The sequence below is a fragment of the Salvelinus fontinalis genome, chromosome 10 (genome assembly GCF_029448725.1).
Source record: "Salvelinus fontinalis isolate EN_2023a chromosome 10, ASM2944872v1, whole genome shotgun sequence".
Classification (NCBI taxonomy): Eukaryota; Metazoa; Chordata; class Actinopteri; order Salmoniformes; family Salmonidae; genus Salvelinus; species Salvelinus fontinalis.
The window spans coordinates 33,632,555-33,657,764 of NC_074674.1; the positions used below are offsets into that span (position 1 = coordinate 33,632,555).

The following is a 25,210-nucleotide window of genomic DNA, read 5'->3' on the forward strand; positions in this document are numbered from 1 at the left end:
TTCACTAGAAAAGGACACACAGAGCTGGCCACCACCCTGTAACCCATGGTAACACCACAAGCTGCAATGGGAGGAGCTGGGGAACTTGCCGCCTCTGGATTGGCCAGAAGCAGGTGTTCTGAGGTTCCATATGGGGATTGTGTAGGAGGAGGAGATGGGATGGGGTAGGAGGAGGAATGGAGAGCAACATTATGTTTATTTGTGTGTGTGTGTGTCTGTTACCAAAGAAAACAGTGATCATTGCTGTGCACTACCTGTTAATCCAGACACAGAAACACATTCTCTATCCATTGGGGGATGGATGCAAGTTCTTCAAGTTCAGATATGTGTTATCTGTGGCAGTGTAACAGAAGCGACAGTGTATAAAATATGGATTTACGACTCTTTGAACACCATCTGTTTTTGTAATGCCAGGACTATACCCTCCATATGCGGATGGAATACCCAGAGGTCAGACATGGGGCCCTTCAGCTTTTTGGCAAACTGACCACTTTTCTCTCAAGTCCCTCCCTCTTCCCTCTTTATTACAGAGTGTTGTACAGTATGAAAGGCCACCACAGTGACAGGCTGCTCACTACTCACTACTCTTGATTGTTGGGTGTGGCTGTGTTGACATACTTTTAGTTTTTGCATGTGGACATAGAAACTCCTCTTTGACATCCAATCATCCACTCCTCTCTTCCATACTGCCCTTTCCTAGACAACCCGAATGCTCACCCAGACACTGGCCCCGATGTCCCCCCTGGAGAGCAGCCAGGCCAGTTTGTACTATGTTGTTATGGAAACTGGGCCTTGGCTCTGTCTGTCTGACAGGAGAACAAAATGGCCTTGTGTCCTTCCAAGATGGGCAAACTGTGTTCTGACTCTGCTGAACGCTATTATCATGTGTGATACTGCCTGATCTAGCTTTAGTCTTAATGCTGTTACAAGAAACCATGTATAACATGTTATGTAATCGAAAAAATACAATTTAATGTCATCAAATGTACAAGTATGCATAAATGCCCATGAGAACTTATGATCATCATGTAACTAAACATAGGCCTATACAATCTGCATTCATTTCTATAAGAAATATCAGTGGACACTGATATAAAAAGTCTGATTTTGTGATACTGAGGAGAATATATAAAAGTTCAAATGCAATTATTTTTCAGAATATAGTTGAGTCATGTTTCACGTGAGCAAGCGAGAAAGAATTCAGAACATGAACAACTGCTGCCGGAGCTCTCAGCGCCACTAGTGCAGAATACTTGCCCAGTCACACATGTGGATCGGATGGTGCTGAAGGGACAGCGCCCTTCATTGTTGAGCGGGGTGTGACGTGGAAAAGTCAGAGGTGCTCTGACTGCCTTTTGACCCCATTCTGAAGATTCGAAGTTTTCAGTTAGCCAAAATTTAACCCAATAGTTACATTTATGGACGTAGTTTTCTCACTACCTCTCCGGTGCAAATCACATTAAGACCAGACCAGTGTATGAGGCTTTTGATTGACGTCATACCCCTCCAAGTAGTAGGCTACTCTTAATCGATTGGGGCAACAGATGAGTTACATTTGATTAAGAAAGCATTGTCTGTCCTATGCCAGTGAGTGCACTGTTCATTTTTGGGCATTACTTCCGGACAGACGGCTCTGATATCCTCCAGCTATATCTGAGCACCAGTTACCAGACACTGTGGAGTTTGCTCGCATCTTAAAGGTAAATCTTCTCAGCATATCTCAACCTCATTCATTCATTGCGCATTAGGATGGGGAGAAATTAGGTTAATAGGCTGGGCATATTACTGGATCATTTATTCATGTTTTGCATTTAGGCTATGTGTTATATAGTATTTTCTATCTACATGAGAAAGCAATTATGTGAGTGCAAGAGATTACAGTTGGTCTCAAAATCGTATGGGTATAGAAAATTATAGGAGGTAGTGAAAATGTGGTGCATCTCTGTGTAATTGCTTGAGATGAGCTAAGCTAATATTTGGATTTGCAGAAGCAAATAATGAGATATTTTGGATTTTACAGATAAATAATGTAGCACCTTTCCTATTGAATTATGATGTATGATATTCTTCCCTTTCGCACTGAGGACAGAAACAATATTTTCATCCAGCGCTGATACCGTTCAGGGACGACCACCTGCGCTATCAACCGGCAAGGCGGTGGCTGTCCAAGCTTCGAGTTCGCAATTCGCAAGCAGTGCTACAAAGGATCAGAACTCATCAACCCCGCTGTGCAATCATGTCGACTACCGGGGAAGTCCCTGCCTTCTTCAAGAACATGGGCTCGGGTAGCCCCATGCCACGGCAGAAATTCTGTGGCATGTTCTGTCCAGTTGAAGGTTCTGGCGACAGCAAGACGTTGGATTTCCAGTCACTGCCGGGGGGCAGTAGAAGGAGTGACGGACAGGTCATTGACAGGCAGACGGACATCTCCCAGCCAAGGGTCGAGATACGGGAGAGCAGAGGAAAATCAGCCCTGCAAAACCTGGATGACAGGGTAAGAGCTACAGATTTTGTGCTATGTCACCCTGGCTGAAATGAAATAAAATAAATGTATTTCTTTCTTTCTTCTATATATGTATGTATGTCTGGCTCTCACAGATAAAGCAGAAATAAATCGACACAGTCATGCAGAAAGGAGTTCACTGGGATCTCTAGAAACTTCCCAATCGGTAAAAAATGTCAAGTCGCTTTCCAAACAATTTAGCTATTGCCTTTACTCAATCAATCAATGCCAGTGCAATTAATTCTGCCAACCTCTTGAATTACATTCGAAACGTGACAACCATTATTCTAAATTAGGAAAAATTGACACAAACCTGGTTAATAATACATTTATATTACACCAAATTGCAGATACAAAATATATACTTAAAAAATACATCGCCCAGTGTGAATAAGCCTCAACATGTTTACTGCTCATTTTAAAATAAATTCTAGCCTAATAAAAATATTCAGACAACAGCAGAGTAAAAATGACCAAAATATTATATTATTTATATTATTACCATCATCAATTACAATCGATCAGGGAATTATTTTAACCTAATCATTGAAAAACAGAACAATGGGCCTGTCTACAAAATGGTTGAAATGGGTGAAACAGCACCGCGCATGGTCAACTGGTATAGTTTATACATTTCGCCAGTTCCAAACGAGATCTGGTCCCTGCAGATGGTATAGCTTCAACATTTCGCCTGGTCCACTGAAGGTAATCTGGTACCTTCAGAATCGGCACCCTCTCCCGTATTTTGTAGGATACTGGGTTGCAACATAAACTACCAGTTGCATAAAATTACATGGTTATCTAGCCATTACCTACCAGGCCTAGAGGATAAGGTTTCATAGGCTATTTAATGTTATTGAGGTATGGATTCTTGACTATAGGGAAAGCAAATTCAGAGCAAGGCTAGCACACAGCTGATATCCTTCAAATCACCTTCCAACGGACTGGACATTATCAGGTGAAGTTTGCCTACATTCCCCATGAGGCTCTGTGATGGGCCATTACTTCCTGTGCTGTGCTGGGTGAGTAGACATCAGGGGGAGTAGTTCCTGTACTGAGCTGGCCGAGATTGATGTTCCATAGGGCTCTCTGCAATGGGTGTAGGCTATAGGTCGGTGAGAAAAAAGCTAATGTACGTACATACCACACACACACACCTCTGACAGATTATCTATAATAACTATAATATCTCTACAAATATCCTCTGATTTACCTTCCATTTCTTGAGTAGTCTAATGTACTAATTTCCCACAATCTGATACTTTTCCATACATTTTATTTTATTATTTATATATTTTTTTATATACTTTAGAAGTATTTTTTTAAATATTTAACCTGGCACGTCATTATAAATTCTTATTTATAATGACGGCCTAGGAACAGTGGGTTACCTGCCTTGTATAGGGGCAGAACAACAGATTGTTACCTTGTCAGCTCGGGGATTCGACGTAGCATCCTTTCGGTTACTGGCCAACGCTACCTAACCACTAGGCTACCTGCCGCCCCAGTATAGCTCTTTGTATTGTTGATCTCTGATTTTTGTGTGGTTATGATGAAGTTCTTACGCCAGATTCTTCAACGATGACATAACCAACATAACACAAGGACATCTGAACTCATACCAGAGAATCAACAACAGCTAGACCGTGCACATGCCGTGGAATTTATATTCAAGGCAGGCAGTAGTGGTGTAGCTAGCTGGAGCCTACTAGTACTGGAAATGCCATAGTGCCGGACTTCTCAATGGATCAGGGCGGGGTTCTGCGCATGCACGTTGGGCTTCGTCCAGAGTATATGTCCCTCCCTCCCTCTGTGTCTGAGTCGGTCTGGCAAGGTTTGGTGCATCGGCGGAGAACAGGAGAGAAGACGTGATCTGGAGCTGCGATTCTTTTCCTAGATTCTGCGAGCGGTGGCCTCCCCCTTTAGGACGCACGACTCCTTTTGGAATTGTACCCACTCTTTGCTGCATTTTTTTTCTGCCGATTCCATACCGGCCTTATCCACCCGGCGAACCTCAGTATTCTGAACATCCATTCCATTGATAGCGGTCCACTAAGTGCAGCAAGAACAGAACAGCGAAGATGTCTGGGCAAGGCTATCAGGGCAAGAAGAACATTCCCCGCATTACAGTGAGTTAGGAAAACATGTATTCATTACATTGAACGAAATGAACATTGTGCATGTAACTAATTAACCTACAGAATTCGCCACTCACCAGTCAGGCATATGTGAAATTAGGCTTGTGGTCCGTAGTTGAATGCTCTCTCGGGTAGACTTACAGCTCAGAGGTGAAGGACCTGTTTGCATCAGCTGTGAAATCATTTCTGCACGAGCTCTTGGTTATAGGCCTTTAATAATAAGGTGCCTATAAATAAAATCGAGTCTACACACGTGATCTTTCAGAGCATCTATTTCAAGGAATTATTTCAATTGTCTTTATTTGACAACATGTAAGCCTGTGGTTGATTGTCCACGTTTGAATAAGCTATATCACAAGGGTCTTTTAAAACTATCATTGAAATCAATGTTGTCTGTGAATCATTTTCACGCGTAAAAGGCAGTCAACGCACTGCCGAGGTTTCGCGGTCGCGAGTTATTACATTTCCACGCCGATGTTCTTTGTTGGGGAACGGTGTCTGGCCGGTTATCACGGCAAGCCAACGGGTGGACAAATGCAATAGTTTTCTCGCATCCGCCCATCCGCTGCAGTGTCGGGTTCGCTTTTCTACTCAATGCAAACTCGGTTAATTCGGTTAAATGTTTTATTCAAAGGCGGGGTTAGGGAATGCAGGCCGTTAATGTTGACGAATTTTGTGTGGTTTGGGTGAGGCAGCATCCCTGTCTTTCCCCCCAGATTATCCCCGGGAGCCGGGAGAAATCATGGCGAAGAGAGAATAGCGGTAGGCCTATAGGATAATGGAAAGAGAAGAAGAATGGGAGAGGGGCGGCAGTAGCTCCAATTTCCTTCCTCGTCTCTTAGCTTCCACAGTAATGAAGGGAAAGGGGCAAAAACGAGACATAAACTATAGACTACTGTCTTTCCATATTGATTTCGCCGAACAGGATCATTCATAGGTTTTAGTCTCTACTAAACCGCACTGGTCTATGAACTCCTCGTGGTCACAATAAACTACTGACCCTCATGCCTCTGACCTCCACTGCAATGATCCATACCTGAATACATCCTTATAAAACATGTGTAGGCCCAAATGTCATAAAACCTACCCATTCATCGAAAATATGACTTAAAGAAAGATCTTTAACAGTCTAAGCTTTTGGGGGGGAGTGCACCTCTCCTCATTGTGTGCATGAGCTTTTGTGTGGACAAAGAAAGCACATTGAAAGGGGCTCTGGCTGGCATCCTGGTCGGTTACTCCAGCAAGCTGTCAGGCTGGATGAGTCTGACACAACTGGAGCAGGTTTGCCCTAAACTTCTGCCATATCCTACACCCTGCTTATGTGGATACTGCATTACTCATTGAAGGGAACAGGCCAGGCCTAACTCACTAATGATCTATTCACACACACACACACACACACACACACACACACACACACACACACACACACACACACACACACACACACACACACACACACACACACACACACACACACACACACACACACACACACACACACACACACACACACACACACACACACACACACACACACACACAGTCTTGTATAACTAACCTTGTGGGGGGACACAATTCAGTCCCATTCAAAATCCTATTTTCCCTAACTCCTAACCCTAACCGTTACCCGAAAACCTAACCTTAACCCTAACCCTGGCTCCCAACCCTAACCATAAAACGAACCCAAACTCCTCACCCTAACCCTAAACCCCCTAGAAATAGCATTTGATCTTGTGGGGACTAGCAACATGTCCCGAGTTGGTGAAATTGTTGTTCGTTTACTATTCTCGTGGGGACTTCTGGTCCCCACAAGTATAGTTAAACACGTCCACACACACACACACAGCCGCAGTGTGTGTTAATGTGCCACACCCCTGTGGCAGGGAGCAGTGAGCACACTGTGTGTTGTCTGTCTATCTTAGAGACAGCCTCAGTCACACACACTTATGGAACCACACAATCCCTTTATAATCCAACAATCTCCTGCTTATCCAGGTCGCCACTGTCCTTGTTTATTTCATTAATTTACCCATAACATAGCCATCAGTCCCAGGACCAGTGGCCAGGGCGTGTCACTGGGTCTAATTGACTGTCATATCAACTGTTTCAAGGTAGATTGATGACCATGTGTATGAATGTGTTTGCGTTTGTATATCAGCTGTGTGCACAGTCAAAGAGAAGCTCTTTCATTCATTCATCTTCTTGCTCCGGGCTCTGTCTTCATCCAGTTCTGGAGTAGACTCCATGATGAGCCTAACTGTTAAAGTGTTAAATCAGAGGATTAGGAGCCATAGTAGCCCAAACAGTGATCAAGCTAACTCTAAACGGATATAGAATGTGTACTCTGGACCAGGGAAAGAGACAGAGTAAGAACAAAGTAGGGTAAATCTAACATACTAAACAATTCACTGTAAAACCAAACACACAGATACACACAAAGGATGAATGCTACTTTCTGTATAGCAAGTTAATCCAATTGTGTCGTTGTTTTTAGACGCACACACACACACACACACAAAGTTGAAGAGATTGGAAAGTCAAAGGCCTAACAAAGGATAGCAGGCAGGCTGCAGTATGAGGCTGTCGTCACCAGCTGGAGTGGTCAGCTGCAGACTGCAGAGAGAGGCAGACTGGGGAGCAGCACACCTCAGAGCCTCATAAAATATGAATCTCATCCTAAAATCACCACCTGGGACTGCCTTCAAAAGATGACTCATCCAATTCTCTCATGAATAAGATTATTTTCATTTACAGTCAGGCACACACTCAAAGTTACAGTTGAAAAAGAAGGAAACATAAATAGATTTTTAGATGTATTTTTATTCAAGAGTAGGACTGAAGGGCTCCTGTATAAAGATGATGGACTTTATTGCAGGATTGACATGTCATGAATACTTTTACTGAGAGAGGTCTTCTTGTGGTTCCCAGGCTCTGGGGTCAAGAGTTCAGGAGTCAGTGCAGGCCGCCGTGGATGCCTTTTTACCCGGAAGACCCTGTCTCTTCCTGTTATATCAGTCTCTCTTACTAAAGACAGTCCAGCCTGGCACTGCTCATCTCCAGCCCGCCATTTTCCTACAGTAATCCCGCAATGCACTGTGGCCCAAGGCATTCCATGTTCACACATTACACAAAGCACACTCTTGGTTCTAAGGGCCACCTGCCACCTGCCATATACAGTGGGGCAAAAAAAGTATTTAGTCAGCCACCAATTGTGCAAGTTCCCCCACTTAAAAAGATGAGGCCTGTAATTTTTATCATAGGTACACTTCAACTATGACAGACAAAATGAGAAAAAAAATCCAGAAAATCACAATGTAGGATTTTTAATGAATTTATTTGCAAATTATGGTGGAAAATAAGTATTTGGTCAATAACAAAAGTTTATCTCAATACTTTGTTATATACCCTTTGTTGGCAATGACAGAGGTCAAACGTTTTCTGTAAGTCTTCACAAGGTTTTCATACACTGTTGCTGGTATTTTGTCCCATTCCTCCATGCAGATCTCCTGTAGAGCAGTGATGTTTTGGGGCTGTTGCTGGGCAACACGGACTTTCAACTCCCTCCAGAGATTTTCTATGGGGTTGAGATCTGGAGACTGGCTAGGCCACTCCAGGACCTTGAAATGCTTCTTACGAAGCCACTCCTTCGTTGCCCGGGCGGTGTGTTTGGGATCATTGTCATGATGAAGACCCAGCCACGTTTCATCTTCAATGCCCTTGCTGATGGAAGGAGGTTTTCACTCAAAATCTCACGATACATGGCCCCATTCATTCTTTCCTTGACACGGATCGGTCGTCCTGGTCCCTTTGCATAAAAACAGCCCCAAAGCATGATGTTTTCACCCCCATGCTTCACAGTAGGTATGGTGTTCTTTGGATGCAACTCAGCATTCTTTGTCCTCCAAACACGATGAGTTGAGTTTTTACCAAAAAATTCTATTTTGGTTTCATCTGACCATATGACATTCTCCCAATCTTCTTCTGGATCATCCAAATGCTCTCTAGCAAACTTCAGACGGGCCTGGACATGTACTGGCTTAAGCAGGGGGACACATCTGGCACTGCAGGATTTGAGTCCCTGGCGGCGTAGTGTGTTACTGATGGTAGGCTTTGTTACTTTGGTCCCAGCTCTCTGCAGGTCATTCACTAGGTCCCCCGCGTGGTTCTGGGATTTTTGCTCACCGTTCTTGTGATCATTTTGACCCCACGGGGTGAGATCTTGCGTGGAGCCCCAGATCAAGGGAGATTATCAGTGGTCTTGTATGTCTTCAATTTCCTAATAATTGCTCCCACAGTTGATTTCTTCAAACCAAGCTGCTTACCTATTGCAGATTAAGTCTTCCCAGCCTGGTGCAGGTCTACAATTTTGTTTCTGGTGTCCTTTGACAGCTCTTTGGTCTTGGCCATGGTGGAGTTTGGAGTGTGACTGTTTGAGGTTGTGGACAGGTGTCTTTTAAACTGATAACAAGTTCAAACAGGTGCCATTAATACAGGTAACGAGTGGAGGACAGAGGAGCCTCTTAAAGAAGAAGTTACAGGTCTGTGAGAGCCAGAAATCTAGCTTGTTTGTAGGTGACCAAATACTTATTTTCCACCATAATTTGCAAATAAATTCATTAAAAATCCTACAATGTGATTTTCTGGATTTTTTTTTCTCATTTTGTCTGTTATAGTTGAAGTGTACCTATGATGAAAATTACAGGCCTCTCTCATCTTTTTAAGTGGGAGAATTTGCACAATTGGTGGCTGACCAAATACTTTTTTGCCCCACTGTATGCTGGAAGATATAATCCAGGATATCCCCATTCATAAACCCTCCAGTGTGAGGTAGCATGTATTTATGTCCACTTCACCAGCTGGGCACAGGAAGATAGGGGAAGGAAAGCAACTGGGATGCACGCATACCTCAGCCTTATGGTGCTCCAGTGCAACCTGGGATTGCTTCCTGACAAGCAATGTTTCCTTTTTCTTTAAGAGGATCCGGCTACACAGTACATCTTTAGTCAGGCTACACAGTACATCTTTAGTCAGATTGTTGGCTCAACAAAATCCATGCTTCTAAATCGGAGCGTCTGTGCAGTGAGATTAAGAGTACAGTTACAGTCGTATTCTACGTGTCTTAAACCAGACAGCCACCCATCAGCTCCTGCAGTCTTCGACCAGGGTGACTGGCAATTCCAGGTCCAAGAGACATAGACCTGGCGGGGTCTGAGGGCGGTGTCCAGGTCTCCCCTCCACTGGAAACAAACAATTGGATCAGTATCTGTGATTTAGATGAGTCGGGATGCTTGATGCTTCTCCACCCCAGCTCTAGCACATGTTCCCTGGGAGTTTTCCGCTGGGAGAGAACAACACATGCTGTTGCCTGGTTACCTCATTTGACAGCATTAGTTTTCGATCTAGGAAGGCTGCTTAGGCCCAGTAGATGAACATCTTTGCCTAATGGTTAAAATGTTCAGATTTGCTGATACAGCTTTATTTAGGCATCAGTATAGTTTTAATCCAAGCCCTCTATCACATCATACACTGGATTGATCTTCCACACATTGTGGAAAGAGGACTGATCAATGCTACCTCACTCAGTCTATCTCTCTGATATACAGTAAGTCTAACCTATCCAGACTCTAGTCTGCTGCTGGGCTTGTTATTGGTTCAGATCTGATTTTGAGCATAGGGACATTTTCAAAACTGATTCTATACTTAAATCTCAATTGAATCAGTTATTATTTGGGTATTTTTGTTAACAAAGATTTATGGGCTGTATTAGTTGGTCAGAGATGATTAATGAACATTGACCAACAACCATAGGCATATTATCTAAGTTTATTTGATCATTCTTTGTTGTTGAAACCCTATCCACATCCTCTTTTGTGTGGCTGGAACTGATTCTTATCCAGGGAAGGTCACTGTCATGTTTGGCTCAGGTCCAGTAAAATCAAAAAGATGCTCTCCCACAACATGATGCTGATGGCCGTCACAGGCCAAGCAAATGGGGACTTTCTCTGACCTGCAAATGCATCTTCAAATATACGGTACCAGTGAAACAATTTGGACACACCTACTCATTCCAGGGTTTTTCTTTATTTTTACTATTTTCTATATAGTAGGTTAATAGTGAAGACATCAAAACTATGAATTAACACATATGGAGTCATGTAGTAACCAACAAAGTGTTAAACAAATCAAAATATATTTTATATTTGAGATTCTTCAAAGTAGCCACCCTTTGCCTTGATGACAGCTTTGCACACTCTTGGCATTCTCTCAACCAGCTTCATGAGGTTGTCACCTGGAATGCATTTCAATTAACAGGTGTGCCTTGTTAACAGTTCATTTGTGGAATTTCTTTCCTTAATACGTTTGAGCCAATCAGTTGTGTTGTGACAAGGTAGGGGCGGTATACAGAAGATAGCCCTATTTGGTAAAATACCAAGTGTATATTATGGCAATAACAGCTCAAGTAAGCAAAGAGAAACAACAGTCCATCATTACTTTAAGACATGATGAAATAGAAAATATATTTTGATTTTGTTACAGTTTTTTGGTTACTACTTGATTCCGTTCGTGTTATTTCATTGTTTTGATGTCTTCAATATTAGCAAAAAAAAATGAAAATAGTAAAAATAAAGAAAAACCCTTGAATGAGTAGGTGTTTCCAAACTTTTGACTGGTACTGTATATATTTTTATACCTACTGAGATCCTACAATTCATAATCGAATGGCTAAATAACACATTTAGCCATCTTAAAACAATTCCATATGTTAGCTTAGTAGATATTACGATCTAAGGGCTTAGACCTACAGGGGTTAAACACAAGAAACCGCTAAGTAGGATGAAATAAGAAGAAACATGGAATAGGCATGCACATTTATATACTGAAATACTCCACAACAGATTGAATTTGAAAGCACTTGACTGTTGTTACTTGGGACCACATTTGTCCTGTAACTTTTCTTGCCATTTTTGGTAAAGTATGAGTATCTAAAACTGAATTTATTGTTGTTATATCATGATGGCTGTCTTACACATATTTGTAAGAGTGTGTATGAATGGATTTCAGTAAAGGCTTCTAGTTTACATATCTAATGGCACGACAGAAAATTATGTAATGATAGTCATACACATGACTCAGTTGTTCAGTGAATAGTTGCCAAAACAGGATGGAGTCTTGCCAGGCCCTCCAGCACAGCATTCTGCTCCAAATAGATGTGAGAATAGACTGGGTTCATCACTCCTGTCACATGAGTCATCAAAAATGAGAACTGCTTATATGCATGTGCCAAGACCTGACATAGTCATCTCTAGCAAGACATTCATTGGGGGTTTGTTTGAAAGAGAGTGCGTTTCTGTGTATGTGTCTGTGTTTTATAGAATGTTTTTTAGCTGGCAGGGAACAAGTAAGCACTGTTATTGGGGAAAATATACCAAAGGATGTTAATGTCACAGAGAGGGGTTTCCTATTCTTTAGCCCAAATGCATTTTGGGTGAGGTATTGTGAGCCCTTTTTGGATAGCAGTTCTGATTGGGGCCAGGGTTTCTAGCAGGGAAACACGCTAGCTGCTGAAACTCAAACAGAGCAGCCTTTGTTTGTGGAGGATGCTAAAGGCCTCGTGACCAGAATGGTGCCACTCCCCTTTTGGAGAAGAGCCCATCACTACTGGGGCAACGCAGGGGGGTGCCAGGGGGTCAGGTCCCCCCCTCTCTAAGTCTCACATAGAGACAAGTGGCCTGGTGACAGAGGCGTGGATGGTTGATTACCAGGTCTGCATCCTGATTGCTCCCTTATTATGTCCATTATTCTGTCAGCCAGTCAGGGTGAGGATGCCGGAGGGGCGTGTCCTCAGGCGGGCTTTGCTGCTTGCCAATGTATCATCAGTGCATTCCTCACCCTAATTTGGAGCCATGTTGGTATCAGCCTAGCTAGTAAATTATCCATTAGAAGATGTATATTCCGGATTTTGTTCCTGGTCACGACATGCTTTATCCATCTGTCTGTAATAAGCACACTGTAGTTCTGCTTCTGCATTCACTTTGTCCCTTGCTGTATTAAGATGTGCATGAAGCATTGTTTCTCTTTTAGACTCTGTAAAAGCTGCTGCTGAGCTCCGATCCACCCCCTGCTGTGTATCTGTCTTTTGTTCCTATTTAACTCTCTTATCTATCGCTCTCTTTTATTCTTACAATCCCAAACACGTACTTTCTGTCCCTTACTCTGTCTCACACACACACTGTAATGGTTGAATGAGCTTCACCCAAGACTTGGTGCTGATTCATTCCAAACTATCTGTGCATGGAACTAAAATATTAATTCTTACAGCTCTGCTTTCTGTTCACCCTCTCTCTGTCTCTGTGTCTCTATCTCTGTGTCTCTGTCTCTCTGCTCTCTGTGTGTGTGTGTGTGTGTGTGTGTGTGTGTGTGTGTGTGTGTGTGTGTGTGTGTGTGTGTGTGTGTGTGTGTGTGTGTGTGTGTGTGTGAGAGAGAGTGAGACTTACAACAAAAGCCTAGCTCATAAATTGTGACATCTCAACACAACCAGTTGGTGCAACCATGAACATTGTGGGAGGACACGTGGTTCCTTATCAACACAGAACTCACTTGGACAAAGCCTAATATAAGTGTGACGCAACAGAGCAAAACAAGGCAAAACGTCAGATAATGCTGTGACAGTGACAATATAGCAGAGAGGCAGTCATCTGCATCTTTTGGCCATGGTGTGGGTGATAGGATAGCAGGGATGTGGAGGGGGTGAAATATTTTATATTTTCTTTGGTATTTTACGGATCTGTACATATGTAGGATCTTACGTTTGAAAACATCCTGCAGTTACAGTAAATGTAAATTATTATGTGGATTCTAATACAGGGTCGTGATACATCTTTTGTAAGGGAAAATCATGTCTGAAATGTCAATGTGGAAATTACAAACCTCAGAAGCTTTTTTTAAACCTCAAATACACTACAAGTTTTACATTTCCTGCATTGCATTGGAACGTTCTCCTGCAACAGGATAAACAAATGAAGATCCTATATTTTTATGTAATATGTTAATAGCACAGTGTTAGCCGATGCTTCCTGTAAAGAAAGTGGCTTGTACTGCGGTGGTGCCAAATACAATACTCACCCTCATAAGCTCATTTTAAATGGTCATATAAAATCTCAGGCCATTCTTTGTGTGTTACATTCTGGTGTCTGGCATTAAAGCCTTTTCCTGAAAGAACACTTACTTCACTGTCTTAATTCTATGAGAATGAAGAGGAAATTGATGTGTTTACTAACTAATAGTGATATTTTTTTTATTATCTTCTAGAGCGATCGTCTCCTGATCAAAGGGGCGAAGATCGTGAACGATGACCAGTCCTTCTGTGCTGACATCTACATGGAGGATGGCCAGATCAAGTGAGTTTCACAACAACACCTCCTGAGGTTCCTCTGCCTCGAGGTTAACTATCTCTGAACCATCTTTATTATGCATTACACCTAACAATGGTCGTTGTTCACTTTTACAGAATCGTTTACAGAGTAAGTGCAGTCACAATGATAACTCTATTACAACTATCTATATCTCTCTTTCCGTTCCTTCTCTCTCTATCTCTCTTCCTCTGATTTCAGACAAATTGGCGAGAACTTGATAGTGCCCGGGGGGGTGAAGATCATCGATGCCCACGGGCGCATGGTTATGCCAGGGGGTATCGATGTGCACACACGCTTCCAGATGCCTGACCGGGGCATGACCTCAGTGGACGACTTCTACCAGGGCACCCGCGCCGCTCTGGCAGGGGGCACCACCATGATCAGTATGTACACTACCACCTACATCCTCTCTCCTCCCCCTCTTGAGAGGCATTGGGAGGGTGCAGTGCAAGCTTAATCTATGGCAGCGCCAAGTCCTGAACCCATAAAGACCCATCCGTTACAGAGTGTTAGGCTTGCGTGCCACCAGGCGCTGCTGAGTGCGGTGAAAAGTAGACTAGAGAGACATTCAAAACCTTTTGCAAGTCGTTTATCCACTCTCCTCGTAATTACTCAGTAATAGCGTGGCCTGCCTGAAACATTCCTAGAGTTTAGATGCCTCAGCACTATGCCATCTGTTCAGGTCCCCTCCCCTGCTGACAGTCACACAGACTCCTGGAGAGTTAGATAGCTATGTCCTATCATGCAGAATGCTGACTCCTGCTGATAGCACTGCAGAGTCCACAGAACCAGCTATGTAATTGGTTCACACATCTCACAGCCCTACAGTTGCTGTACAGTACATCCTGACGGAGAAAAAAAAAATGATGCAAGACTCAGATATAGCCATTTAATCTGAGCTACTTTATATTATAGTTGAAAGCACCCCTAACATTAGGAAGGAATATTTTAGGACCAATTCGCTAAGTAATTGTATGTGTCTGTGTCCACTAGTTGACCACGTGGTTCCGGAACCCGGGGCCAGCCTGCTGTCAGCCTTTGAGCAGTGGCGTGAGTGGGCGGACAGCAAGTCCTGTTGTGACTACTCCCTGCATGTGGACATCACTGAGTGGCACAAGGGAGTTCAGGAGGAGATGGAGGCCCTCGTCAAGGACCACGGTATTGCCACACCCAGTACATATGACATCCTATAGTAGGTTAAGATTAGTTATGTTTTCTCTTTATGTATGGTTGTTACATTTCCCAAAGATTGGTTTAAACATCTATGTTTGTTCAGCCTAGTTGGGTCTCTCATTCTGTTTCTTCTACAACCGTTATTGGTGTCTTCGTCTCTCTCTTTGTTACTCTTTCCCACTCCCTGTACCTTCCTCTGACACGCCCTCTCTTTTCTTAGGTGTCAACTCTTTCCTTGTCTATCTGGCTTATAAGGATGTTTTCCAGCTTACTGACTCTCAGGTATGACTTCCTTTATCATGCGGTAGCTTTTTTGACGTTGGCTCCCTGTTTGCTTCACAGGAAAAACACAACGATCGCTACCATCACAAAGAACATTAACGGTTATAATAATCTTTAAGAATATAGTATGAAAGGAATTCAATTTATTTCGCACCTCATTAACCATACTATTAAAAGGTATGTGGCAAAATGAAACGGAATGCTTAATAAATTACACTGTATGCCATCATATAATCTAGCTCTTAGATCCAGCTGCTTCCCATGGCCTGCTCTGCTCTTGGCTGAGGGCTGTGGGCTGAGTTGAGGGTGGGTGGGGAGGCTGAGGCACTAAATGTCTGTGTGGGGCTCCAGAGGGTGTAAAGGATGATAAAACAATGCACCAGTCCATGTCTCTGTCTCTGGTAAAAATAGATTAATCTTGGACGCGAGGCTCCTTTGAAAACAGCCTGTGTTGGTTTTTGCAGCTGCCTGAGGAATGCATGGAGGCTGCCCAGGCCAGAGCATTACACTCTAATTTGTGCACATCTCCCAAGGAAAACTATGATAGCTCTTTATTTCATTTCTGGCTGTTGGGAAACGATGACTCATACTCGACTCATACATCAGTCATACATCAGTAACTGGTTCTACCACTGATGCATCTGTGAGTGTATGAGTTTTACATACTGTGTGTGTGAAATTGGTATTACAAGTACGCTCAATTAACTTTCCAAAACCATGACAAAATGCCAAGTTTGTCTGTGTTTCTGTTCTACGATCCATCTGTGGTTGTCTGATGATGCTGACGTGGTTATTTTCTGTAGGTCTATGAGGTGTTCAGTGTGATCCGGGATCTGGGGGCCATCGCTCAGGTCCATGCTGAGAACGGAGACATCGTGGCTGAGGTAAGACCTGGGGCTAACAATACACCGTTTACTGGACTATAAAACCCTATTTACTATATCTAACACCGGACAATTTTTAAATATGCCTATTCTTTTCCGTTCAGGAGCAGCGTCGTATTCTGGAGCAGGGCATCACTGGACCCGAGGGACACGTCTTGAGCCGTCCTGAAGAGGTAGGATGCATCAGCGTTTGACTTCAGAGTTCCTACCTCTTTCTGTTTTTATCTTCCTTTTATGTTTCCTAAATGTGTCCTTGCAAGGTCACCTTGACCTTTGAACCTTGGGTGTCTATTTCAGGTGGAGGCGGAGGCTGTCAACCGCTCTGTGACAGTAGCCAATCAGACTAATTGTCCCCTCTACATCACCAAGGTGATGAGCAAGAGTGCTGCTGATGTCATCGCTCAGGCCAGGAAGAAGGGTGAGACACTGTTTCTAGGATGTTTGCTAGGATAAAAACATACAGAAAGATGAAGGGAAGATGCATACATGTGAACCAAAAGAAGGCAGAGGCACCATATTGTTTGCGTCAATAACATCATTTAAATCTGTAATCACATCATGTTTCTGATTGGCCTTGGAGGCACTGTGGTGTACGGGGAGCCAATCACTGCCAGCCTGGGCACAGACGGCTCACACTATTGGAGCAAGAACTGGGCCAAGGCCGCCGCCTTCATCACGTCCCCACCCCTCAGCCCAGACCCGACCACGCCCGACTATCTCAGCTCCCTGCTCTCCTGGTGAGAGCACTAACTCAATGCCTTGACACTACCAAGCCTGCGTCTTCTGTCTGGGTTGTCCGTTTCGTCTTACATTGATTGTTTAAAAAAAATCCCAGACGATGCCTTTTGCCTCTTGCCAGGCTGTCATTGTAAATAAGAATGTGTTCTTAATTGACGTGCCTGGTTGAATAAAGGTTAAATAAAATAAAAACTGGATTGGACTATGAGGACAAATACCCATATTCATGATGTAAAGTGTTATCATGGTAACAATATCAAATAGGACAATCATCCCAATATGACCCCAGGTGTCACAGTCTCAGTTTGCTCCCCTCAATGTCTCCTCTCCCATCCTAATCTCTTGCACTGTGCCCTCCTCTCCAGTGGGGACCTGCAGGTGACTGGCAGTGCCCACTGCACCTTCAACACTGCCCAGCGTGCCGTGGGCAAAGATGACTTCACACTCATCCCTGAGGGTACCAACGGCACTGAGGAGAGAATGTCCCTCATCTGGGACAAGTGTGTGGTGAGAAATGAATACATACTATATACTATACAATACAGTCACATATTCTCATATACGGTACTTAGAGTGGAACATACTGACATGTAAATATAGTGTACAGTATGTGTATTTGTATTTGTACACATTTTTACCTTACACACTCACATGTCCTAACAACACAAAGTTAACCGCCTGGTCTCTGTTTTCACCTGGCCTATCCAGGTGACAGGTAAAATGGATGAGAACCAGTTTGTGGCGGTCACCAGCACCAACGCTGCTAAGATCTTCAACCTGTACCCCCGTAAGGGCCGCATCGCTGTGGGCTCTGACGCTGACCTGGTACTCTGGGACCCAGACGTCATCAAGATCATTTCAGCCAAGAGCCACAACTCGGTCAGCCAGTCACACACTCACTACGCACAAATACTGTACAGTCAGAAAGGCACAATCTACTCTATATCCAGCCTTATGGTATTACACGTTACCACAGATTCATCTTAGGGAAAATGCCCAAAAATAAATTGTTCATCTTTAAACATTGAAGTGAACATAATAGGTTAAATTGTAATAGTTCTATGAAATGACTCTCCGTATTGGTCTTTTTATGGTCATCTTACTCCTGACCACATATGATTGGTTGGGTTCCCCAGCACTAGGGCGTGGGCTACATCAATGGTCTGTTGTCTGGAGAGACTCAAATCTCACCATCACATCAATGACGCTCTCTCTAGAAGGGTTTTCAATTGCCATTTATCTAACCATTGAAAAACACATAGGGAACTGTTAATGATTTGAACATTGGCCCACTATAAAACAACTGCTCCACTGGCACAGGATGGAGAGGGAGGTAGTTCCACCACACTAGTGCTGAACACCAATCAACTCATACAAATCATAAGTGGCTGATTGATACATGGAAATATTGGTCTGATTGAAAACATTATCTACTGTACTACATTTCTTCTCCCCCTTTCATCCAGAATGTGGAGTATAACATCTTTGAGGGCGTGGAGGTGCGTGGCGCGCCCCTGGTGGTGATCAGCCAGGGTAAGATGGTCCTGGAGGAGGGGAACCTCCACACCACCGAGGGGTGCGGCCGCTTCGTGGCCCGGAAGCCCTTCTCTGACTACGTCTACAAGAGGATAAGGGCTCGCAGCAGGGTAAAGCACTGTTATGGAACTGTGTCATTCTGGGCTGTGTTGTGCATTTTTGTGTTTTATTACCAGCTTGAGTGTTACTGATGTAACTAGGGGAGTGGGTTACAGACTTTGTTGATACCCTGTATTATGTTACGTTGTTTGCTGACAAGCTGGATGTTGCATTCCACTATCAGTAGGTTTTGGTTGTTTGATCTTGACTCTTGATTCTGCCTCTTCCCTGTTCTCCAGCTGGCTGAGCTGAGGGGAGTTCCCCGAGGCCTCTATGACGGGCCTGTCTGTGAGGTGTCACTCACACCCAAAACTATGACTCCTGCCTCTTCTGCCAAGACCTCTCCAGCCAAGCAGGCAGCAGCTGGTGCCCAGCCTGTCCGCAACCTGCACCAGTCAGGGTTCAGCCTATCTGGTGAGGAACACTTGGGTGGATCAATGGATCCATTCATTAGAGATACAGTATCTGTCATTATATCTCAATGTACAAGCACGGTGGAAGAAACCTAGAGAGGAACCAGGCTCTGAGCGGTGGCCAGTTCTCTTCTGGCTGTGCCGGGTGGAGATTATAAGAGTACAGGGCCATTAAGGCCATTTCGTTCTTCAAGATGTTCAAATGTTCATAGATGACCAGCAGGGTCACATAATAGTTGCGCACTATTATAGTTTTGATGATAAACTTTTTCATAACAATGAAAATCCAGTGATATTGACATCCTCCTCCTCTTCTGTACTTGTAGGTGCTCAAGTTGATGACAATCTTCCTCGACGTAACACCCAGCGCATCGTGGCGCCACCCGGTGGCAGGGCCAACATCACCAACCTGGGTTAACCACTCCTATTGGCCACCAGGGGAAACGAGGGCTTGAGGGGAGGGGCATCAGGGACTTGGGGCCATTCCACCAGGAGGCAAACCCTCTAGCTACAGTGCCTGACCGAATCTCCCCTCAATCTCTCAACCCCTCTCACGCTCCCTACATCTTTCCCCGACTCTTTCACCCCCAACCCCCAAATCCCCCACCCTAGAGGAGACACATAAAAAATTATTTGCCTCATTTGAAGAAAAAATATGAAAAAACAACACTCCTTATATGAGCACTTTGGACTGTATTATTTAGTGTTTTATACTGTACTTTCTACCTGCCATGTATCATTCAGTTTTGTTTTTTATTTTCATGTTATAATAGAGGGCTGAAGTGAGACTAGACTGAGCAGTTTTAACACGGCCAGAAGGTCAAGACGGTGCTTGTTGCATTTGCATAGAGGAAGTCCATTCCGTCCCTCTTTTTTAATTTTGGATGTATGGTGAATGAAGTATGGAGACACAAGGGGAGCATGTTGTACTTGTGTTTTACCTTCAGATAATAGACGGGTTGGTTTAGTCACAAAATTCACGTGTGAGCAACTATTGTGCAAAACAAACAGTGTTTGCTTAGACTGTTGACGACATGTAAACTATATTTAGTCTCCAAATGTTTATTGAAAACATAAATACATTTGCACAATGAGCATTTGTCTCTCAAATACATTGTTACAGTTGTAAGGTTAGCTAGCTAGCGATTTCGAGCCATATTAGCATAGACATGACACCTGTCAAAACACCTTGAAACAAGACATGGTATCAATAACAAGATTCAACGAGCTGAAACGAGCCACCTACAATTCCCTACATGGCAGCTTCTTGTCATTGTTGCTCGCTATCTGTCCGTTCAGAATCATAACAATGCATGCCTTCCGGCCACATTGATGCGTGCGCATAACTTTGGTTACGTTGTCGGCCAACCCGTCTATGGCACATTAGATTAGTTGCGCTAAAATTGTGTAGTGAACATGGAGATGCTAATATGCCTTCCTCAATTGATATGTTCACTGTCTGTGTCTGCTTTGTCTTTGTTCTCTACTGTTTATACAGCTTCGCCCTCCAGTGTGATTTTCATCTCCCACACTGTTAAGATCAGTTCAGCACTGGCTATGATCAACACCATTTATTGACTTGTTGCTATAAGGAAAATTATTATGAGACTGTAAAACCGTCCATTGTTATCGTCTGAAGTTCACTGCAAGCTAATAGTAAGCTGTCCTCGTCCCCAGACTACGCGATGATACATGAAATTAGTATAAATCAAACAAACCACTATAATGTTGAAAACCTAAGAGGAACTTGTCACTGGTGCTCACCTCATGTCATCCCACCCGTAGCTTTGTAGATTCTAGATTAAATGAAAAAAACATGCCCCATATTTGAAAGCTGCTTGTGAAGTGTGAAAATCCAGTAGAGTAGGAGAAGGTGTTGGCGGGCGGGGAATAGAGCGCTGTCTCCCAGGGAGAGGCCATTATGGAACTTCCATGAGAGGAGATGTGACTCAAAGTTAGGATGTTGGGAGGAGTGTAGCCGGGTAGAAGGGAAGGAAGAAAGATGTTGGTCAGAATACTAGGGAATGCCCAATTTCTTATAGCCTCATTCAATTCACCCTCTTCACAAGATGGTGCCACACTCCTTGTACTCAGCTACGCTGTAGTACAGTATGTGTACATTGCCCATATACCTGGCTTGAAGGGTATTGTGACCCCTCTTTGTTATGGGATCTTTAAGATCCATAGACCATTTAATTGACAATGTTGCAGGTAATCAAATGTATTGGTCACATACACATATTTAGCAGATGTTATTGCGGGTGTAGCGAAATGCTTGTAAGATAGCATCCCTCCCACTGTTCTAGAATGTCCCAGTACCAACCAGTGCATTTAGATGACTCACTGTCTTTCTGCTCCCGGCCTCCTCTTTTCTATTCATCCACTCCATTTCCCTTTTAACTCTTTATGTGCCTGAACCTGATAGTTTGATTTGTTATTATTCTTATTGTGGTAAGAGAAGGATGTAAGATAAAAATGTAAAATAGCCAGTGTTAACCGATACAAAGGTGCCAGATTTTGTTCTTTGGTATTCCACTGGTAGTGCTCCTGTAAAAAAATCTATGCTTAATATGTTGGAAATGTTCATGTTTTAGGGTTTTTAACCGTACTTGTTTCTGCTATTTAGTGTCATTCTGTACTTAGTGGCCTAAGGCTGAACACTATTCATTTGAGCTTGAAAGTAGACATGGAGTATTGTATTTCTAACTAGTGTGCAGTGTTATGTTGTGAGGGTCTGGGCACACACACACACACACACACACACACACACACACACACACACACACACACACACACACACACACACACACACACACACACACACACACACACACACACACACACACACACACACACACACGTCTCAGTGCACCACTCCTTTGGGCCCAGACCTGGAGCGACAGTATTGGTCCTTCGCTCTCACTCGTTTTGCACGGTCTGGTTTTCATTAAGGCAAAGCAGTCCTCCAGCTGTTTTTCTTCCTTCACTCGCATGTCGGTGGGTTCTTGGCCTAAAAGTTGCCGTTCTGCAGTCTTCGCCTTTTCCTCTCCATGACTTAATACAGAGCAAAACACTCACTCACACTGTTATGCACACACAGACACACACACTTGCACGCATGCACTCACGGAACAAGTGGTGTCTGTATGTCCTTCCAGCACATTGGAACTTTGGTTTTCATGGCCGTGTTAAGGTCTCGTAGGAAGCTCTTAAAAGGTAGTCTCTTTCAGGGTAGTAACAGTATCTGTGTTTATGGAATCCATAGCAGGGAAATGAAAGTTTGACACAAGTCAGTGTTTGACACAAGTCAGTGTCACTGCCTACAGGGAATGAGATGAGACAGGGATGGGAGGGAAGGTGGTGTTGAGCTGTCTGCTTGTTAGTGTTCAATCACTCAGGTGGCAGGGTTCAGGCCACTCCAGTGCTTATATTCCAACAAAACTGTCAAATCTGCCATGTGAGATTAGGGCTAGGACAAGTCTTCGTCCTCACATGTGTAGAGTACATGGCTGAGCAAAAAATCTCTTTAGTCTACATTTACCTCCTCTCTGAATCTTGTATCATTCTTATTGAGATATTATGGTCATCATGACTATGATTTTGATTATTATTATCATGATTTTTGTTGTCATTATTATTTTTACTATGATCACTAACAATATTTAAGATAGTTGATTCTCCAGATGTTCTTCTCGATCCAATGAAAAACCCTGGCCGGTGTATTGGCATCTTTTCAGCATGAGTCTCCTAGTTGCTTGCTTAGTGTTGGAATGCATATCTCTCAAACAAAGGGTGACGCAGGGTTAAAATGATTCATCCCTCTATTCCCACGGACTGGACTTTTTTTCACTCTGATTTGGGGGAGGGGGGAAAGGGGGCTGCCGAAGCACAAATACATTTTGGCAGCCAGGAGTACATGAGTCCTCCTGAGACTTAAAGTATGTCTTTGCTTGTTTCCACCCCGCTCTTCCTCTCTCTCTGGCTCTTCCATTGTTGCCACATTACCTTGACCATGAGGCCCTCCAGGCCCCACTTTTTATTTGTCATGGCAACGCTTGTCAGATCGTAAGTTACCCATAGCAACCCGTCCAGACCTGGTGCTATTAGAATAACATGGTGTCCGTGGCAGACTAGCTGTATGGAAGCCATGCACACTATAGAACTCCCTCCTCTCTCTCTCTCTCACACACACATGCACACACCCTCACTCACACTTGTTTTCTTCCCTACCCCCATTTTCTAAAATGAACTGTTGCTGCAGACTTCACCCAGTTTCAGTGTGTCACCATTTGTGTATAATCTTTTGGCTAGTTGGGTGGGATCTACATGCTTCTTCTGACCCATGATTCGTGGGCCCTGAATTGTGTTATTAAGAGGGCACCACAAGCTTCACATGATAGCAATTACCCAGAACTCCTCTACAAGGCCACATATATCTACCCACTAGGCACTCACTGGTTGTTTCTATGTAATTTCAATAAAGTTACGCTGAACCAACGTGGAATAGATGTCTGTGCCCAGTGGGTACCATGCACCCAGCGCTGTCTGCAGCTGTGGTGGAGCACAATGCCTCAAGCATTGACTCAGATATTAACCAGCTGTCAACGCCGGCCTCGCCATCGTGTCCCCTCCATATACACACACATGAAAGCATACACATAGACACACACATTCCTCCTTCTTGCTCTGTCAGCTTGGATATTTGTCTATGCTACGCTAATATGTGATGTAAGCGAAACGCAGATTGAGAGAAGAGCTCTAGGTTTGAGGTTGCTAATGCTGTTAAAATCCCACCCGCACCCCTGTCCTCCCCCCTCCACCTAACCCCCTCCCATTGTGAAAGTAACTGTGTGATGGTGTTTGTCTTGATGGCTGTGGGGTTTTGAGGATGCTTGCTCTCTGTGGAATGTGTCAAATCCCATGGATGGTGATGTAAAAACAATGATTTCAAAGAATTAAAGGATAAAACAAAACAAAGCACAGCTTCTGGCATTTTGTGTGTGTGATAGTGAATGTTTTTGACCTTAGGAGGTAGAATGGGTTCCCTCCCTCCTCTCCTCACCTGTGGTAATATCAGTTTGTTTAATGGTCACAACACATGGCCACTGATCATGTTTCATAGGAACATTTGATTTGGCAGTGTTTAAGTTTAGCCCTAGTGCTCTGTGTATTAAGGTTACTGAGAATATCAATGTTTTTTAGTAGGAAATATAGATACATAAATATTAAGGCTAAACATACAAATCAGTCAAACAATTCCACTCTAAATTACATACAGAAACATTACTGAATGGTCAATACTCTTCAATGGTGCCTCTACTTATTCAGCTCATGCACTGTAGGCTACTGTACAACTTGAAATCCCCACAGGAACAACGGGCAGCTCAGTCCTGTGAGAACAAGTACACACTCATGACACAAGATGGCAGTATGTCCCCTAGTCTGTTTACACGAGTAAATGGAAACAGCAACATAAATCTATGGACAGCAAGGAAATAATGGGTTAGAGAGGCAAGAATAAGTGTACCTAGGGTAAAGTATTACGTTAGAGCCATTTTTGAAGGAAAGGAAATATGTTGAAATAATGTTTATGTTTACAGAAACCCTTTTTGATTTGTTTATTGTGACACCTGTGGTTATCTGTATTGCACCAGCAGAGATTAGCATTAAAGGGTCAGCAATTAATAGCTAAACTGTCTGTGATAGATGCCAAGTAGAGATAGGCATACAGTTTTCAACCGTGTCTATCTATCGTGTTGTTTTGTATCTTAGCGTATCATTTCATTTAGCATTTTTGTTGAATAATTTAGGAGTTTACCCTTTCCATATAGTTTCCAAACAACGGGACTGTGTGAGTATTAACTAATGCTCATTGTCTCACTTCAAATGGCATCATTCCTAGTACGCAAGGCTCATCCCTCAACCGATCTGTCTTGTTTCTACAAGTAACCACAGCCACAAAGTCAAAATTTGCTATATATTGTAAAAATTCATGAACAAAAATGTGCTTTCTGGTCTTAATTTAAGG

At 43.4% G+C, this 25,210-nt stretch overlaps 1 protein-coding gene and 1 long non-coding RNA gene across 4 annotated transcripts; one reads left to right on the forward strand and one right to left on the reverse strand.

Moving 5' to 3' along the window:
• Positions 1–1,273: 1,273 nt before the first annotated feature.
• LOC129864062 (dihydropyrimidinase-related protein 2) lies at positions 1,274–24,159 on the forward strand. 3 transcript variants are annotated; one of them, XM_055936618.1, is made up of 15 exons: positions 1,274–1,700; positions 2,085–2,494; positions 13,954–14,042; positions 14,256–14,440; positions 15,051–15,215; positions 15,451–15,512; positions 16,316–16,396; positions 16,501–16,569; positions 16,694–16,814; positions 16,977–17,133; positions 17,500–17,641; positions 17,843–18,013; positions 18,601–18,780; positions 19,009–19,183; positions 19,509–24,159. In XM_055936618.1, the coding sequence occupies exons 2-15, from the start codon at positions 2,237–2,239 to the stop codon at positions 19,598–19,600; spliced, it is 1,947 nt and encodes a 648-aa protein (XP_055792593.1). In that variant the 5' UTR covers positions 1,274–1,700; positions 2,085–2,236; the 3' UTR covers positions 19,601–24,159. The 3 variants fall into 3 exon arrangements, with proteins under 3 accessions (XP_055792593.1, XP_055792594.1, XP_055792595.1); XM_055936619.1 differs by having other exon boundaries at positions 2,090–2,494; XM_055936620.1 differs by lacking the exons at positions 1,274–1,700; positions 2,085–2,494 and adding an exon at positions 4,329–4,632.
• LOC129864064 (uncharacterized) lies at positions 2,817–4,137 on the reverse strand. Its single transcript, XR_008761048.1, has 2 exons — positions 3,930–4,137; positions 2,817–3,608 (listed from the first exon to the last, which is right to left on the reverse strand). It is a non-coding gene; the product is annotated as an uncharacterized LOC129864064 (long non-coding RNA).
• Positions 24,160–25,210: the final 1,051 nt, after the last annotated feature.